Source organism: Acomys minous (assembly GCF_964271855.1).
Source record: "Acomys minous genome assembly, chromosome: 16".
NCBI lineage: Eukaryota > Metazoa > Chordata > Mammalia > Rodentia > Muridae > Acomys > Acomys minous.
Window position 1 is genome coordinate 38802708 of NC_140498.1, and position 18754 is coordinate 38821461.

General features: G+C 52.4%; 2 protein-coding genes across 5 annotated transcripts in view; one reads left to right on the forward strand and one right to left on the reverse strand.

The window, feature by feature from the left end:
• Positions 1–3237: 3237 nt before the first annotated feature.
• MPG (N-methylpurine DNA glycosylase) lies at positions 3238–9895 on the forward strand. The gene is given in 5 exon segments (XM_084763105.1): positions 3238–3495; positions 4572–4769; positions 6685–6889; positions 9452–9816; positions 9818–9895. Coding segments are annotated over 5 exon segments (1014 nt in total). The 5' UTR covers positions 3238–3309; the 3' UTR covers positions 9878–9895.
• Positions 9896–10517: 622 nt separating this feature from the next.
• The window catches only part of NPRL3 (NPR3 like, GATOR1 complex subunit), a 36108-nt gene continuing 27871 nt past the window's right edge, over positions 10518–18754 (reverse strand). For all 4 annotated transcript variants that reach the window (XM_084763065.1, XM_084763064.1, XM_084763067.1 and 1 more), the window contains 5 exons: positions 14997–15103; positions 14530–14659; positions 12452–12641; positions 11727–11919; positions 10518–10980 (listed from right to left, as the gene is read on the reverse strand). In XM_084763065.1, the coding sequence (XP_084619191.1) occupies positions 10815–10980; positions 11727–11919; positions 12452–12641; positions 14530–14659; positions 14997–15103 (786 nt within the window). In that variant the 3' untranslated portion in view covers positions 10518–10814. The remainder of the gene's footprint in view (positions 10981–11726; positions 11920–12451; positions 12642–14529; positions 14660–14996; positions 15104–18754) is intronic.

Genomic DNA, 18754 nt, shown 5'->3' on the forward strand with positions numbered 1-18754 from the left:
GACACACCCAGGAGTCGCTCTTTTTTTTTTTTTTTAACAGAAAGAACTATTCTGTTTATTTATGTCTCTCTGTGTGTGCTTGCAGGTGCCCAAATGCCAGAAGAGGCATCAGATTCCCCTCTGGAACTTTAGTTAAACAGTTGTGAACTGCCCAGTGTGGGTGCTAGGAACCAGTTCCAGTCCTCTGCAGAAGCAGCAAGCACTCTCTCCATCCCCAGACTCATTTTCAATGCAAGAATTCCAAAGAGAAGGCTGCATACATGCATGCGGTGAGAGAGAAACAGCTTTCCAGGACTCATTGCTCCAGCGGCCTTGCAGTTCCCACACTCCAGGGGAGTCGGCAGCAGCCCCTCTCGCAGACACACACACACACACACACACACACACACACACACGCACGCACGCACGCATGTGTTGTTGTTGTTGTTTCCCGAGACCATGATGTCGGCAGACAAATGCCTGTCTCAGCATATGGTTCACGATTCCCCAGACAGCCCACCCTGACCTCCTGAGCAAGGGCCTCAGGACCGTGCAAGCAGAAGAGTGTGGACAAAAAGTGTCTGCAGTCTTGGTACCTCCTCCCTGCCCTATTGACCTGTAGTTTTGGGTGGAAGAGCCTATCCCACAGAATCGCATCCCCTGGCTTCCCTCCATCTTTCATTGACTGTGCACAACAGAAGTCAGCTGCAATTCTTTAACCCTCTGAGAGCTGGTGAACAGGGATGGGGATGGACAGACTTCTACACTACCTCCAGGGCCCGTGTCGCACTCTGCCAGCACCTGTGTGGATAGGGTCCCTGAGCAGTAAGAGAACACTCTCTCTCTCTCTCTCTCTCTCTCTCTCTCTCTCTCTCTCTCTCTCTCTCTCCCCAGGTGCTTTCTAATCTTCAGCTTAGCTTCCAGGACCCACATGGAGAGGAGATGTAGTGATGGACCCAGGACCCTGGTTATCTGGGAAAAAGACAGAGTGGGCCAGGCTAGCCCAAGGCCTGAAGCCCCCAGCTATTTCTGAACCAACCCCCCTCCTCATGGTCCTGGACTTGGCAAGGAGGCCCTATAAACTCCTGGGCCAAGATCCCAGCAGCCTTGACAACATACCTCTCCTTGGCCTGCCTAATAGCTGTTCTCTCTGCCCAAGAAACAGCTGACCCTCAAGGGTCCCCCGGATACAGAGAGCCACTGAGGTCTGCCAGGGTGGCAGCAGCCTCTCAGCTGAGACGCTATAGAAGGGTGCTAGTTTCCAAGCTGGGAGCCAGCTGGCTTCAGCCCAGCTCCTGCTTTATCCATGGGAGACAGGAGACTGAGCCAGGGTGTTGAGCCCCTGAGACAGTGAAACTGAAGCTTGGCATCTGTACCCTATAGAGCTAGCAAGGACTGGCAGCCGGCACCACCACTGCTGGAGGCAGAGCGTACCTTCTCACAACCTGTGGGGAACCCCAGCTTTCAATGACACCCCCCCCCCAATGGCATCCGTGCCACCAACCAGTGGCAAGATGCACTGGGAACAAAGGAGATCCCAGGCTCCTTCCTCTTGGACATTCCCTTACTCCTGGCCAGCCTGCTGGCAAAACACAGTTGGAAAGCCCAACCCAACACTTCCAGCCTGTAGTGGGAGCTTTGCACCACAAACCAGGAAGTGGGGAGGAGGGGGCAGACATTGCACAATCCCACACTCAGGCCAGAACATCTGGAGAATAGGATGCTGGCTTCCGCCCCCATCTCTGCCTGGGGTAGAAGCCAGGCTGCCCACCAAAGAGAAAGAGCTTGTCCTTCCCCCCGCCCCCCTGCCAAATGTGGGGATTAGACAGCTCCTAGGAGTCTTCAGAATGTCCTGATGAGGGGACAAGACCCAGCCGGGGTCTCAGTTTCCCTCCTAGACTGGGACGGGGGCCTTATTCCCACAGGAAGAGAGAGTCATTGTTTGGCTGGAATGGCTATAGGGATAAGGAGGAAAGGGGTGGGAGCCACATCCAGGCCAACCTCATTAGTTCAAATTTACAACACATTGCCCCCACCCCACCCCCGGAAACTCCACAGAGTGCCACCAACAGCTGGATGACTTCCAGCAGGCAGCAGGCAGGCAGAGAGGCTGCCCCTCCCTCCCCAGGAAGTCCTAGTTGAGGCCCGTGAAAGGGGAGGGCAGAGCCCCAGCCCAGGCCAGAGTTCAGTCCCTGAGCTGGCCATTGGAGAAGCAGTTGAGGACCAGAGTCCTGAAGGGATAGCCTAGCCTTGGCCTAAAGCGCCTTGTTCATCTAAGAGTCACAAGCATATGGCCTCTTTCTCTGTCCTGGCAACATCTTCCATCCCACAGCCAGCGTGGAAGAAATCAAAAACAGCTCTGACAAGCCCTCAAGGGTTGTGACAACGCAGGGTGGATGGGGAAGGTAGGATTGTGTCTGCCAAAAACAAACAAACAAAAAAACACGTCAGAACCAGATCGCCCTTAGAATGGTAGAAGAGGGTGAGGTGGCTCTGCTAGGTGTGGGGGCTACCATGAGCTAAAGTGGGGGAGGGGAGCAGCTTGCCCTGCCCCAAGACCTTCCCTTCCCTTCCTTTGGGCCAGTCACTTCGCATTCGAGGTGAGCTTGAGTCCTCTTTTGAGGGGTTACAGACAGGGTGGGTAGCGGGCCTAGGTCCCGGAGAAGTCACTATTAGAGATGTGGGGAAACTGTTACCCAGTCAGATGGGTATTGTCAGTTCCCTGCAGCCCTGGTCCTGCCCTCCACGCTGGCCCAACTTAGGTGGTGAGCCCTCTTCGCAAAAATTGCAGGCATCAGGGAGTTGGGAGCCAGGGATGTGAGGATCCACTCCCGAAGCAGAATTCCCTTTCCTTCCTCCTGTCAGCTGTAATGACCCAGGGCAGGGGCCTCCAGATGGGGCAGGGATCCACTTCCGGTCAGTTCCACCATCCAGCGGGAGAGTTCCAGGATCAGAGTTTGGTCTGAGATCTCAAGGCCTCATGTTTGTCCTCCACAGTATCTGCTGCACCTTCCTGTGGTCCAGCCTATCTCAAGGCAGGGCCTTCCGGCTAGGGACCCTCGAAAATTCAGTCCAGGCTCAGGGAGGATAAGATGATGACCATCGGGCCAATGGGACAGAACCGGACCAGGAGAACCTGGGTTCCTGCCGTGGTGGAGAAAGTGAAGGATTCTACACTCGCCACGCCACGCCCCTCCCCTAGGCTCCTCGCTCCGCCTCTTCTGTAGATTCGCCCCACCCCCGACCTACATGCCTTCTGCGCAGGTGCAGGCTGCAGTCCCCGCCCTCTCCGCGCTTCCGGCGGCCCGGCGCGTCCTGGCGGGTGGGTAAATGCACGCGCGCAGAGGGGCCGGTCTGAGTGCGCGCCTGGGCAGAAGGGCCCTAAAGCCAGTGTCCGTGACCCTGTCCCCGGACACCAGCCGGCCTCCGTCTCCTGGACCAGCTCGCCGCCCAGGGAATGCCAGAGCAGGATCCCGAGTGACCGGATATCGTGAGACCGGCCAGATGCCAGCGCCGGTGAGAGGGGGCGCAGCGTCGCGGAGTCTGAGCCCACGGCGAGCTGGCACAGTGGGTCGGGCTGCAGAGACGGTCACGTCAGCATCCATTCCCGGCTGCCTGGCAGCCTCGGTCCAACCTGGACGTCAGCACAACAGATTTAAAAATAATGGGTCTTACCCGGGCGTGGTGGCGCACGCCTGTATATCCAGTGCTTGGGAAGTGGATGGAAGCAAGAGGATAAGGAGTTCGAGGCCAGCGTAGTCTACATGGATTTTAAAAACAGTAATGGCTTTTTAACCAGCCACGGACGGAGCCATGGTCATAGCTGAAGCCCAGCTTGGACTGAGGACAGGTCTTGGCCCTGGCCCCGAGTTCACTGCCCAGTTGTCCCTCTGTTGTACCACAATAGCTGAAGGATGTAGTCAGATTTCCCACTTTGTTCCCCCGGCTGTTGGTAGACCAAGGCCTGCTGGTATTATTAACCCTTAGACTTTTGGCCCCAGTTCCTACTTGTTCTAATATTTACCAAGCAATCAGAGGAGAATTGGAGCCAGCAGGGTTATAACCTGAGCACTTAGAATGGGACCAAGGCAGGTGGTCATCTCCATGCGCACCCACTTGTATGTCAGGTCTTGTTAACGTTGAGGGGGGTCTTTGGAGCAGAGCCAGGACAAACTCAGTATGTTTCTCTGCTAGACCCTTCCCCGGGTTCTGTCCGTATTTTAATTCCTGGCCAGGACTGGGAATAAAGAACCTTGTTTGAGAATCAAGTTTCCCTGGAGATAGTGTGATGAGTGGGGATCAAAAAAGTGCCAGCCCCTTTGTATCCGACTCAGGCAATCCACCTTCTCCTAATGCCCCTGCCCTGTGTTTCTCCTGTGTGCAGCAAGCATGGGCAGAGACCCACCCACCCTGTCACCACTAACAGCCCATCATTACCTATACCATGTCTCAAGGCCCCCTGAGGCTGTGTTAGCTGTAGTGTTCTGTTTATGCCTTGGAATGACTCACACAATGAGCATCCTCCCACTTTGCAGATAAAGAAACTGAGGCAGGCAGGCAGACACTTGCTTTTTTTCCCACCCCTATTACAGCTTTCCCGAAAGATAGGGCAAAAAAAGCAGCGACTGGCAGAGTCGGAGCAGCAGCAGAGCCCTAAAGAGACACCACCTTCGACCCTGGGCCTCCAGCGGAGCATCTACTTCTCCAGCCCAGAGGACCGCCCTGCCCGGCTAGGACCAGAGTTTTTTGACCAGCCAGCAGTCACCCTGGCCCGTGCATTTCTGGGACAGGTAATGTGAATGCAGGTTCCTGTCACTACTAGTCTCTGATTTGGCCTTCCTTGTGCCTACATAGGTAGCTGCTTTACCCGCAGGAGCCCCAGAGAGTTGGGCTGTTGTCTAGTATCAGTGCAAAGGATAAGAATATTGGTAGTGATGTCCCACCGGCAACTGGCCTGCTTTAGCAATGACAAGGGGTGTGTTGTCCGACTTGCCCGTCAGGGTAATAGAACTGTTGTATCTGAAATCTCCTTAGGGACAGGTTGTTTGCAAAGACTATGGATGGGTATTGGCCCCAGCATCTGTGAGGGACCACTTTTGCTGACCCTGTTCCTTGACGAGGGGTGGCGGGAGGGGCAGGGAGCAGGGATAACATTAGGCTAACAGTGTTTGAATCACTTGAAAGAGCTGGCCTCCTCACTGAATGGCTCAGTATAGGTCCAGGATCTGGGCTGTGCCGGGCATGCTTGGCGTGGGAAGTGGGGACTACCCCAGGCCCAGCCTCGTGGGGCCTATGGTACAGCCTGTCGGCCGGTTCATGTGGAGGGCCAGAGCTTAAGCCTGGGTCTCTGGCTTTAGAGAGTTCCTGGCCCACCTTTTCCTTTTATGGTAACACAGTCAAGGGCAGCCAGTTTCTCTGCTAGAAGAACCGGTGCTGAGAGTTCCAGGAATGGACCCTGACCTACTGGAGAAGGGACGAGATTCTGTTCTCGGGCTGTTTTAAGCTGCAAGGATCTGTGTTCCTTCTAAAAGCACCATACTAATCAATATCTGTGATATGGCAAAATCTCATGGCACAGATTAGGTCCAACACCACCATCACACATCTGTCTCTGTTGAGCATCCCAGCTCCCTGTGATACCCGCTTGAGCCACATTGGTAGACAGGATGATGTCTGGCAGAGAAAGGGGCATTTTAGCCTATGTATCCCTTTAGTCAAGGGAAAGCCAGGTGTGGGCCAAAAGCTCAGTGAAAGGTTCACTGCAGTGAGTTGCCGAGACAGCAGGCTGCTTGGGACTGAGGATCATGCGGCTTTCCCAGACCCTCCACCAGGAAAATTCTAGGAGCTCCCTTGAGAAATTCCGCATGTGCTCCCAGTGTGCCCTTTGCATGGGAGCACGGGAGTATAGCTAGTGAAGGAACACTCCTTGACTTTTTTCTCCTCCTAAAACGTTCATCCCTGTCTTCACTGTTTTTGGTCTTCAAAGAATTTCCAGGCTTCCATGACAAGCACTGGCCGCCTTTCTCTCTACCTTGCCTGTTACACTGACCCTGAGGCCCCACGGTTCTACCTGGGCTGAGAAGAAGGTGCCTTCTGACCAGATAATCCCTCAAACCTGTGAGGTGCTACAGACATGGCTGGATCCTGAAATCCTTCTGCGAGCCCTGGCTGAATGAGGCCCTGGCCATTCTTAGGACCATGGTCTAGGCTAGGCATTGCGTGAGCTCGACTTGTTTCTCAGTAAGGCCACTGGTGGGCACAATCCGAGCGTATGGATCCATTCCGGCAGCCTGGGCAGCCTAGCTTAACAAGCACACCACAGAATCTGGAATATCCCAGGAAGCTCCGTAGGGACACCCTTGGGGCCACTGAACATTTAAGGCTCTCAAGGGAACTCTGAGGGTGGGGGTGGGAAAGCAGAGAACATCACTGAGGGGACTTGGAGGTCAACCTGCAGTGACTCCAGGGCAATCTTGAGATACTCTTAGAACCCTTCGTGAACAAGCCGGTCAAGAAGGGCTGGCGACCTTAACAACAATGTTCAGGCTCTGAGCAGAGACGAAAGTAGAGGCAGAATGGAGGAGCCAGGTAGCTGAGTCTGGCTGGGCCCGATGCCTGCTACATCCTGAGCTTAAGAGAAGCCTAGGCGGGGGCTGTCCAGGTGGGTTGACCCCCATCAGCCTGAGCTGACTCACTGCCCCACAGGTCCTTGTCCGTCGACTTGCTGATGGGACAGAACTCCGTGGGCGCATTGTGGAGACTGAGGCATACTTGGGGCCAGAAGATGAAGCTGCTCACTCAAGGGGTGGTCGGGAGACCCCCCGTAACCGGGGCATGTTCATGAAACCTGGGACCCTGTATGTGTACATCATCTACGGCATGTACTTCTGCTTGAACATCTCCAGCCAAGGTTAGTGGTGCTGAGCTTGGGGGAACAGATGGGCTAGCAGCTGGCCAACCCCCGAAAGACTGGAGTAGACAGGAGTAGAGAAGTGCCAGTGCCACTGGGATTTCAGGAGCTTTGGCTGTCCCTGGCGGGGCAAGGCTGGCTAAAGCAGCCGAGGCTCCACAGAATAGAGGCTATGGGACCAACATGAATGTAGAGCTGTCAGATCTGTGGCCCGAGTTCAGAGTGATCCCCACCACCATACACACACACACACACACACACACTGGGTTAGATTTAGAGCACAGCAGGGGGTAGAGAAGTAGAAAGCAAGAGACTGGTTTTGGGTAAGCTGGGCTTGTACAGGAACATTGCCAAAAGTCCTATTATGGGATCTAGCTCGGTTATTCTCAGCCAGGAGCATTTCTGCCCCCAAGGGGGGGCATTAGGCAATGTTTGGTGACATATTTGGGTCTGACTGTCATCTAGCAGGTAAAAGCAGGGATGCTGCCAGAAACCTCACAATAAGCACATAGGACCGTCTGGCCCCACATAGCTTTAGTGGAGGGGTGCTGGTCCAGTGCTCATGGGAGAAACCAACTCTTTTCTGGGGTCCAGCTCTGTCCTGACAAGCATGTAGCCTTGTGTTCTCAGTGCTCCAAGCATGAAGAACCAGTATCATCCTGCCAAAGCCATCGCTGACCAGAAACATGGCTGCCAAATCTCAGCATCTGGGAGCTGACCCCTCCATGCTCATCTCAAAGTGACCAATGTAGTTGGTTTGTTGGACAGGTACTTGTGGTGCAGGGAGTTGTGGCCATCCATAGCAGACGGCTGAGTGTCCAGTATAGGGGAGCTGGAAGTGAGTGGATCACTGCACTGGCTCTGTGTCTACCACAAAGCTGATTCTAAGTGATGCTCTGGATGACAAGACATCAAAAGATGTCACAAGAGGGGGCTGAAGAGGTAGTGCAGTGGTTAAGAGCACTGGCTGCTCTTGCAAAGGACCTGGGCTCTCTTCCCAGCCCCTACAGGGCAGTTCACAACCATCAGCATAACTCCAGTTCCTCGAGACCCAGGGCCCCCTTCTAGCCTGTCAGCACTAGGCACACAAATGGTGTAGACATACATACAGGGGAAACACCAATACACTTTGTTTTTAAGTTTTTTAATTCAAAAGAGAGAGGAAGATGACAGAAGCCTTCTTAGACAGAATCAACCTTGCTTGTGTGGTTAGTGCTGTAGTCTCTGAGAGAGGAAAAGCACAGGTTCCTAGGACATGGTGGACAAGGCAGAGGCAAGGTTGAATATAGAGCTGAAATGCCCCAGGAACACCTAGGTTAAGAGCAAAATCCCACAAGGTACACATGGTCCTGGCTAGGGTCATCCATGTGAGTAGAGGCTGAGCATATGGATGTGTGTGTGTGGTGTGAGTATGGTGAGATCATGATATGGCCAGGTGTGAATGCTGACGGTATGGGAAGAGGATAAGGATTCAAGAGCCAAGCAGAATGCCAAGTTAAAGCAGATGTGTAGCCGACTTAGGCAAGGACATGGAGGTCAAAGGTGTTTGCATAAAGATGAGAGGGGCGGGGCTGGAGAGATAGCTGAGTGGTTAAGAGCACTGACTGATCCTCCAGAGGTCCTGAGTTCAATTCCCAGCAATCACATGGTGGCTCACAACCATCTATAGTGAGATCTGGTGCCCTCTTCTGGCTTGTAGGGGTACAAGCAGGCAGAGAAAGATGAGAGAGAGCCAGGATAAGGTGGGGTGAGACATGGTTCTGAGAGGGACTGAGAGTAGGGGGACTCTGCCCTGCACTCACAGACTCTGTAGCCTGCTTCTCCCTGAAATGACAGAAGAAGTCCCAGGTGATGAGCTGGGTACAGCATGGGAGGAAGGGTTCCAAGGACTGGATCTTCCAGGCTTTCTAGACAAGTATCATATTTGGATTAGGTCTGAGACTTACTATTTTTTAGTAGCGTGACTAGCCTTCTGCCCCAGAGGTGCTGGCTTTCTGGGGCTGCCAATGCCACCCTCATACCTACTACCAGCCAAGACTAGGGGAAGTGTGCTACAGAGATGACCCAGTGGTTAAAGACATTTGCAGCTCTTTCAGAGGGCCCAAGTTCAGATCCCGTATCCGGCAGTTTACAGTTGCCTATAACTCCAACTCCAGGGGAGCCAGCATTCTCTTCTGGCCTCTTAGGACACATAAGACACATGTATGAATAAGCAGTGACACAGAAATAAAAATAATTTTTAAAAAAGTGGCTAGGGTAAGCTGCAGAAAGAGAATGCTAATACCAAAGACTCACACACACCAGTTAATCGTAGTTCTGGCTCTGGAGAGCAGTGGTGGGGTCTCACTGTCAGTCTTATATGCTGAGGTTTCCCAGGGCCTCAGGGAAGGCTGAGCGGCCTGGTAGATGCTATAGGGGAGGGAGAGGCAGAGGGTCTGGATGCAGTGGACACTGGTTTACACGTGCAGGAAGACAACAGCAGCACCTCCCCCCTCTAACACTCAGTATGTGCAGGGGCAGCAGGCCTGAGGTTTACTAACAAGCTCTCTGTCTGTCCTACAGGGGCTGGGGCTTGTGTCCTGCTAAGAGCACTAGAGCCTCTGGAAGGCCTGGAAACCATGCGGCAGCTTCGTAACAGCCTCCGGAAAAGCACTGTCAGCCGTTCCCTCAAGGACCGTGAGCTCTGTAGTGGTCCCTCCAAGCTGTGCCAGGCCCTAGCCATTGATAAGAGCTTTGACCAGCGAGACCTGGCCCAAGATGAGGCTATGTGGCTGGAGCATGGCCCACTGGAGTCCAGTAGCCCTGCTGTGGTGGCAGCAGCCCGCATAGGCATTGGTCACGCAGGGGAGTGGACCCAGAAGCCCCTGCGCTTCTATGTCCAGGGCAGCCCATGGGTCAGTGTGGTAGACAGAGTGGCTGAACAAATGTTATCAGCCTCAACAAATGGCCTGCTCTGATGAGCTTTTTAACTGTTTAAAAGTAGAATAAATATTCTGTTTGTAGTAACTGTCCAGGTCTCAGCCAGAATTGGTGTGCATGCAATTAGTTCTTTATCCAGGTCAGGAAACCTGGGTAGCCAGTATGCATGGGAACGGAGAGCGAGAACCATCAGTGTGCAAGTACATACACTAGGAGCAGGAATGAGTTACCAAGTGAGTTTTTAGCTCCATAAGGGGCAGGCTGGGAAAGGGATCTCAAAGATACAACCTATGTGTGTATGAAGGGCTTGGGGCTTTAAAGGCACATCCTGGAAGACGTTCTCCAGCTCAGCAATGTTAAGCTGCTGTAAGGTACAGATTGAAGAGTAAAACAGGCTGGGCGTGGTGGTACATACCTTTAATCCCAGCACTTGGGAGGCAGAGGCAGGCAGATCGCTGTGAGTTCGAGGCCAGCCTGGTCTACAAAGAGTCCAGGACAGCCAAGGCTACACAGAGAAAGCCTGTCTCAAACAAACAAACAAACAAACAGTAAGACAGGTAGGGCTGGAGAGATAACAATGGTTAAAGTGCTTCCTGCTGTTCTAGAGTTCTGTTCCCAGAAGCAAACCCAGTGCCACACAACCTCTGTAACTCTAGCTCCAAGGCACGCTTCTGATCACTGAGGGCACACATATATACAAAACCATAAATAAAAATAAATAAATATATATATATTTTTAAAAGCAACATTGGTGGCACATGTAGTACTTGGGGGACAGAGGCAGGGATATCAGTAGTTTGAACAAATATGACATCTGGGCTACATAAAACTTTGTCTTAAAAAAAAAAAAGGCCCAGCAGAGGTTGCCCCATAGCTGCTTTTAACCAGACTAGAACACGAACCAGTTCTGCCTGGCTGGGGCTGCCTGTCCTCCTAAGGCCAATCAGTCACTCTGGGGCAGAGGGGAAGCTAGTTCCCATCCACACACTTGGCATGCTGCCTGCGCTCACGTGAGCAGAGCCTGGAAGACAGCAATGACGGGGTCCTCGTGGGTGGTCACCACCAGCACACTGCGGAATTTGTCAAAGAGCATGAGCAGCTGGGAGCGCCGCGTGTTCTCGTTGTACATGATCTCCTCCAGGTGGTGGCGGCCACGGAAGTAGTGAAGGAGCCTGGAGGGGATAAGGTGGCATGAGCCTAGCCCAAGGCCAGTGCTACTAAGGACAGCCCTTGGGAGGTGGATCTGTAAACTGCCTAAAAGCTTGTGAAGAGCTGTAGGAGGGCCCAAGCACTCTGGACCTGATGTCCATCATTCCCCCAGGGACAGGTGGGGTGGGGGCCTGAAGTGAGTCCACAAGGCAGCGTGGACTCCTAGGCTTGCACCCTGATGAAGGCAAGAATGCTAAAGCTCCTTTCCATTCTTGATGGCACTGCCATAGAAGCTTTCTGCAGCTGAGTCCAGCACAGGCCAGGGTACAGATAAGGCCTGGGTCAGCACTTGAAAAGTTGCAAATGGTCCTCCAACAGTCTGCAGTGTGATTCTTCAAACAACAGACACCGACAGCCTGACCTCTCCCATAATACCATGCCCTAACAACACCTAAGTCAGGATGGATGTGACAGACAGCAAGCTGCTATGATACAGGGTCCTAAGTGTTCTCTCAGGACCAAGAATCAGGACATATTCCTGCCAAGTTGGTCAGAACTTGAGAGCAGCTGCCTCTCAGGCAGTGACTGGGAATATCCACAAGTATTGAGGAAGCTGCCCTTTAGACCCAGGGGCGTGGCCACAGCCTGCATCCCCTCACACCTGGACACTAGCTCCTGCTCTGCACACACCACTTCACTGTGAGCTGTGCAAGGACACCAGCGCTCCCGTGCACAGTTACCCCTGTCCCACTCAGTCATCTGCTCCCACCTGGCAAACATGCGCAGGTCCTCAGGGTTCTGGGCTGCAGGCACATTAAGGATGGCAGCTCGCTCGTGCTCTGAGAGGCTGGCCAGAAGGTTCTCTGTCATCCTCCTGTTCAGTGGTGAGTCCCCACTGGGGAGCAGCTCTGCACTGGAGTTGTCCATACTGGGGCTGGTAAGGGTCATGTCATCACTGCTGGCTGTGGGTTGGAAGAGCATCAAAGGCACTGACTGCATCCAGATCCTGAGGTCCTTAACTGTACCATCTGCATTCATGTAAGAACTCACCGCACCCCACCTCCTAGGTCATGTGCCCCTTGTGTGGCTAACCTGGAACACAAGGAGCTGCCCCTATAGGGCCAGAACGAAACCCACTTCATCCCAAGGCAGGCATGGGTGTCTTGTCCCATCCCACCTCAGCGAACACAGGATGACAGCTGTGGTCCATGTGGTGACAGTATGAGGCCCTGCTACAGTGGGAAAGTCCAGCTGTGTTGCAGTGCATAAAGGCTGCTCCTGACAACAGACAGCTGTTTGGGGGCAGAGCCTCCCCCTTGGACCAATGGCAGTACAGGGGAGGCAGGAGGAAGAGGTCTCCACAGAACAGGGCACATGAGTGTACAGACATGTAAAGACACCTCTTATTCCAACAGTGTCCAGGCTTCCTGGATACCAGCACCAAAGTCTCCCAGCCCCCCATTACCAGACAGGTGTCCTGGAAGGGGACCCTACTTGGAGAGCCAAAGCTTAAGGCATTGGGCGTGCTGAGGCTGCGGCCGCCAACTCGGGCTGTGAAGGGGACATCGTCCTCTCTCAGTCGTGGCTCCTCTTCACTGGGTGAGGCCATGAGGCAAACATAGGTGTGCAGCTGGATGAGGAGCCGGCGCTGCAGCATCCACACCACCATCTGGATGAGCTGGGTCTATGGGTGAGCAGAATGGGACAGCGGGTGGGCTGGCTCCCTGACTAAGCCTTGAGGAACAGGTTCCTGCTCCTAGGGGATGAGAGAGCCATGGTCCTTAGGACAGCCCCTGTCCTAAACAGGAAGGCCTCCTGTGTGGAAGACCCTCAACGGCTGGGTAGCTCTGCAAGGTCAGCTCACCCCCGGGAAAGTAATGGGGCCAGAAGAACCCCCAGACCACACCTGCAGTAGCTCCCATCACACACCTGGGCTCCTTCCCTTCTCTGAGCCGACTTTTCCCTAGAGCCAGGTCTGTTCTTTCCTCCCTCCCTCACTTCCAGCCCACTAAGACCTGCTGCCATCAGACAGTCCACCGCTAGGCAAGCTCACACAATGTTCAGAGAACAACTGGCCTGAGTCCTTGGCTCTACCCTAAAAGTTTACTCCAAGAACACAGATAATTTCAAAGGAAACCAGAAAGGGACCTCTGTTTCTGTGTGGAGCCAATGGCTCTCTCTTCCTTGGGAAGGCATGCTCAGACCTTGTGAGCACTGGCCCATAGCAGTGCAACCTAGTGCCAGAAGTACCCAGCACTGATGGAAAAGCACCTCTCAGGCACAGACACCAAGCAGCAAGGTTTGTGCAGACAGAATCAGTGTTCTCATCTTTGGGAGGCCCAGAAGAGCTGCTGCGGGGGCTGGGTTACTGGGAAGGAAGCTCTATATACCCAACCATGGTCAAAACCAAATAAAGTTTTAAAGAATTCAAACTATTGTAACACAAAATGTAAAAAATAAAACACACAGCTTCATAAGCACTAGGCAGTATGTCTCTAGCATGTGGCGAACCAAACAGCTCCGTCGCAGCCCCTGACAAGGCCTGAAGCAGCTGCTCAGGCATGGCCTGGAAGATCAGCCGTTATCCAGACAACTGGGAAGTTTCTGCTGGGATGGGAGCACTGCCAGGCCCTCCCCAAGAACTGCCTGGGGAGAAGAGGGAGGGTACAGATGCAGAGTGTATCTTTCATCCTCCTGGCTCGGTTCCTAGAAACCAAGGGCTCCGTGAAAGGCAGCTTTAGAACTGGCACCTTCAGCATGTAAATGAGCTAAAAACCCAGGATCTTATCCCATTCACGATTTGAGAAGGGGAAGTGTTTGACTTTAAGGACTGATTTTGCCCAGTGTATCTGGCACCTATTAAATGCTTTGCTTCTGAAGATAAAGCACGGAGACCACCCACCTTGTCCCACACACCTGTCCTCTTTCTGGGGATCCCCTCCTAGAGCTCAGAGCACTTAACAGACAGGAGGGGGCAAAGCCTCTCTGGATCCAAGTCACCATCTCACCATCTCTTGAGCATGGGGCTGTGAAAAGTGACTGGCCACTGCAAATTCATCCCCTTCACTTTCGGAAGCAACCACAACCACAACCAGCCTCCAACTGCCAGCCTCTGCCCTGACCCAGGCTCACCAGGCACTAGCCTGATACTGTAGTTCTTCTTAGGAAAAGACTCTGGGCCCAGAGACTAGAGGATTCCACACAAAGATGGTTTGTGTGGTTTCTATCCCCCAAAGGGAGAGATACAGGAACTAAGCTGTCTTGGAAAGCAGGGCCCAGGCTTAGTGAAAACAATGCTGTCTCCAGTCTCCATCTGTGAGAAGCCCCTGGCCCAGAAGGCAGCACAAGGGGATCCTGTCAACCCAGTAAAAGCTAATGCCCTTCTGGCAAACTTAGCCTAGTCCTAGACCTGAGGATACCCATGGTGGGCTCCATGGACCCTAGGAAACCTGTAGTACTTGCCAGCAAGTCCCTCCAAACCAAGGTGAAAAGGTCAGCAGTGCTAAGGGCCTTTGAATCAGGGGCCGCCAGACAGGCAGTTCGAAAGCCACATAGGGGCTCCAGTGACTCACCTCCTGTGCAGGGGGCGCCAGAGGGCTCCTGAACTCCGATAAAGAAACAGGCAAAGAAAACTTGGCCAGGACAGATGGCAGGTCATGGGATGGAAACTGGCGTGAAAACTGCTCAGCCAGTGGGGAGTACCTGGGGCAGACAACAGAGGTCACAGTGCAGTTTCCGCATGAGCATAATGACAACAGAAGGCCTTCAGATGGACAGAGTTGTGGGCACTGTCCCTTCAGATGTGGCAGGAGCCACACAGCCCCTCTGATCTTAGCCAAGAAGAGATAGCCTTAACATGGCCAGCACCAAACCAGACTGGGATCTGCTTGTAAGCATGCCTTTGGCAGCATCAGGATACAGTGCGAGCTGGCCTCAGGGCATCAAAGCCTCTGGGGCCTAGCCACCGCAGGCACCATGAAAGGGTCCCGCTGGGCACTTTCTAGCTCAGCTCCAGATTTTGGCAGCCAGTGGTACTCACAGACATACACTGGCATTGGGAGACAGGACGTAGACATTGTTCTCACACAGCGGGTAGATGATGACGGCCTTGCCCCAGTAGACCAGGTGAGCCGCGAGCTGGAAGACCTGCACACCAACGGGAGATGGAGAAACTGAGCTTGGGGCCATGGCTTCCTGCCTAAGACAAATGCGCCCGGGGACCCCCTGAAACTTGAAGCAGCACTGCACCACTCCCAGCCTCTGAGTCAGTGGGTGCTGCCATCACCGCTCCTGCCTTCACAGCTCCTTGTGATGATAGCACTGTTTTGCTAGGCAGTAGGCACATTAACAAGGACACTGGAGTGCTGGGGAACATGATCAGCCCACCTGAGCCGGATGATTCCAGAAGAAGCATAGCATTGCCATGTCCACCAGAACCCTAGCAACATTCTCCAAAGTAATGAAATATGGAGCCTCTGCACACTCAGAGGTTCCAGTTCATCCCTAGTCACTTGGCTTTCCCCAGAGACCATGCTGCTCTCCTAAGCTCGCAGACACCAGGATAGACACAAAGACACCAGCAATCCTTTCCAGGGCAGCCTCAGTACACACCAACTTCATAGGGGCAGCCAGACCTGAAAACAGCACCGCAGCCCTTCATGAGGAGGCGTGGGAGGTCCCAGACAATGCAATCTAGGTTCTCTGCCTAGATCACAAACCCCAGTCCATCCTTTCAGCAGGCGGCCCAGGTGAGTTCTCCTGCCTTCCCACAGTGCCTGCTATACTACTGAGGACAGCTGTCGGCCAACAGCCAGCTCAAGCACACAAGAAGGCAGCCACCCGACTGTTGCCCCTCTTTGCCTTATTCCCAGTGCCATGGCCATGAGCTCTCAGGCAGACATGCCCACTTTCTCTATTTCTGCAACACTGTGATTTCGACCCCATCCTTCCCCCGCCCTAAAACATTCTCCACTAAGCATCCACAATGCCATTCTGGGGACCAAAAATCCAAAATCACCATGAAAGGGCTAGAACCAAGGTGACAACAAATCTGTGCTCCCTTGGGGGTTCCAACAAAGAATTTGTCCTCTTCCTTGGTTTGTAGCCTCATCTAGCCAACCTCTACTCTCTTTGTTGTTTTGTTTTTCGAGATAGGGTTTCTCTGTGTAGCCCTGGCTGTCCTGGACTTGCTTTGCAGATCAGGCTGGCCTTGAACTCACAGAGCTCCACCTGAGTGCTGGGATTAAGGCGTGTGCCACCACCGCCCAGCCCAACCTCTACTCTCACTCACATCAACTCCTTCTCTTCTGCAATCAACTCTCATTCAACCCCCATCTTAAAAAATATATTTATTGGGGCTGGAGAGATGGCTCAGAGGTTAAGAGTACTGTCTGCTTTTCCAAAGGTCCTGAGTTCAATTCCCAGCAACCACATGGTGGCTCACAACCCTCTGTAAAGAGATCTGGTGCCCTCTTCTGGCCTGCAGGTGTACACGTAGGCAGAGCATGGTATGCATCATAGTAAAATTTAAAATATATATATTTATTTATTTATTCATTTTTATTTTATCTGTTCATGCGTGTGTGTGTTCACGCTAATTAATGTACCAGCAGAAGCCAGAAGAGGCCATGAGATGCAATGGAGTTACAGGAGATTATAGTGGCCCAACATGAATGCTAAGGACTCAGGTCCTCTACAAGAGCAGTAAGTGCTCTTAACCTCTAGGCCAGTGCTGCAACTCTTTAATACAGTTCCTCCTGTTGTGGTAACCCCAACCATAAAATTATTTTCATTGCTACTTCATAACTATGAATGTAATGTAAATGTCTGATATGCGGGTTGTCCGTAATTCAGTAGTAGAATGTTTGCCAGTCATGAAGTCAATCTCTAATGCTGCCAAAACCAATGTATGTACATACACTAAAAACCTAAAGAGAACTGAGTATGGTGACACAACCAAGAGGTCAGGAGTCTGAGGCAGGAAAAGTACAAGCTTGAAAACAGGAAAAGCTATACAGAAAACATTTTCTCAAAACAACAAAACCTAGAGGGGCCTTAATCCTGGTACTCAAGAGACAGAGGCAGGCAGATCTCTGAGTTCTAGGCCAACCAGGACTACATAATAAGATGCTGACTCAAACAAAACAAAAAACTAAAAAACTGACAGGATTTTCAGGGTTTATCTCTGAAATAGAATGGGATTGTGGGAACTCTCTGCATTGGTAATGTATGCTATATTTGAACTTTCATGAGAAACAGTTAATTTTTCATTTATTATTATTATTATATGTTTATATTGTATATCTATACAGGTGAGTGCAAGTGTCCTCAGAGAACAAAGGCTTCAGATTCCTGGAGCCAGGCAAGCTGCCTGATCTGGGTGCTGGCAATCTAGTTTAGGTCCTCTGTAAGAACAACACAGTGAACCATCTCTTTTTTGGGGGTGGGGGTGGGGGTTCAAGACAGGGTTTCTATGTGTAGCCTTGGCTATTCTGGACTTGCTTTGTAGACCAGGCTGGCCTCAAACTCACAGTGATCTGCCTGCCTCTGCCTCCCGAGTGCTGGGATTAAAGGTATGCACCATCACGCCCAGTTAGTGAACCATCTCTTTAGCCATATATATTAGTAATACACACACACATATATATTTTTTGAGACATGGTTTCCTCTGTGTAGCCTTGGCTGTCTTGGACTCAGTTTGTAGACCATGCTGGCCTCAAACTCACAGAAATCTGCCTGCTTCTGACTCTCAAAATGCTGGGATTAAAGGAATGTGCCACCATTCCTGGTTTATATTAGTAATTTTGTGAAGACAAAACTCCAAAAATTGTATGCTGTCTGTGTTAACACGGAATGGGTGATTTTTCTAACGCTTTTGTCTTGCTTTTTGAAGACAAAGTCTTGCTTTATAATCCAGGCTAGCCTTGAACTCCATTTTTCTGCATCAGCCTCTTGAAGACTTGGATTACCCATTGTGCCAGAGAGCCCATAAGCGTGATCTTAAATCATGTGTGACATTCACACCCAAGGCAGATACTCCCCAACGGTCACTCCAGCGCCACTGTTCCCCACAGAGACACCTACAGGAAACACCAGTCCCAGAGAACGGTGATGTGGAACCACCAGGGCTAGAACTCACAGAGTCTGACACAGGCACGCCAGCAGCACACTCCAGTTTATATGAGGTTCATCAGGGAAGGAAGGAAACAGCCCCCTCACTGATCCCGCACAAGACCGAGGCAAGGAAATGGAGGAGACATCAAAGGTGTACCAGAGGACTGCGACAGGAAGTCAGGCACAGTCCTAACACAGACTCCACCAGACAGCCTCGGAGCAAAGTCTTTTTCATCGTGGAGTAGGAAGTGAAACTATGCCTTCAACCATGCAGCCCAGGTTCTTAGAACAGCAGCACTGCCCCTCTCTGCGGGTGTTCAGAGACAGTGAATACATTCAAAGTTCTGTGTCTTAGATGCCAGAGGGAAGCAGAATGTGGTCCTTGCCGGGTCTAGTCCAGCTTAGGAGGCTAAGCTGAAACAGAATATGCCAAGTGCTCTCACACAGCCAATGGAGAGCCAGAGAGAGAGAGAAGGGACAAACTTATCCTGAGAATAGAAAAGGTTTTGGATAAAGCAGCTCACTAGGCCCACAAAACAAAACTACAAGCAATGCCAACTCACTCCCCAGGCCCACAAAGAGCCAGGAGGCCTAGCTAGAGGGACCCTAGAGGGCCTGCCTCAGAGCTGTGGACACTTCATCCCACTGAGGAGGGCTGGCCTGTGAGCAAACTGAGGTCCCCAG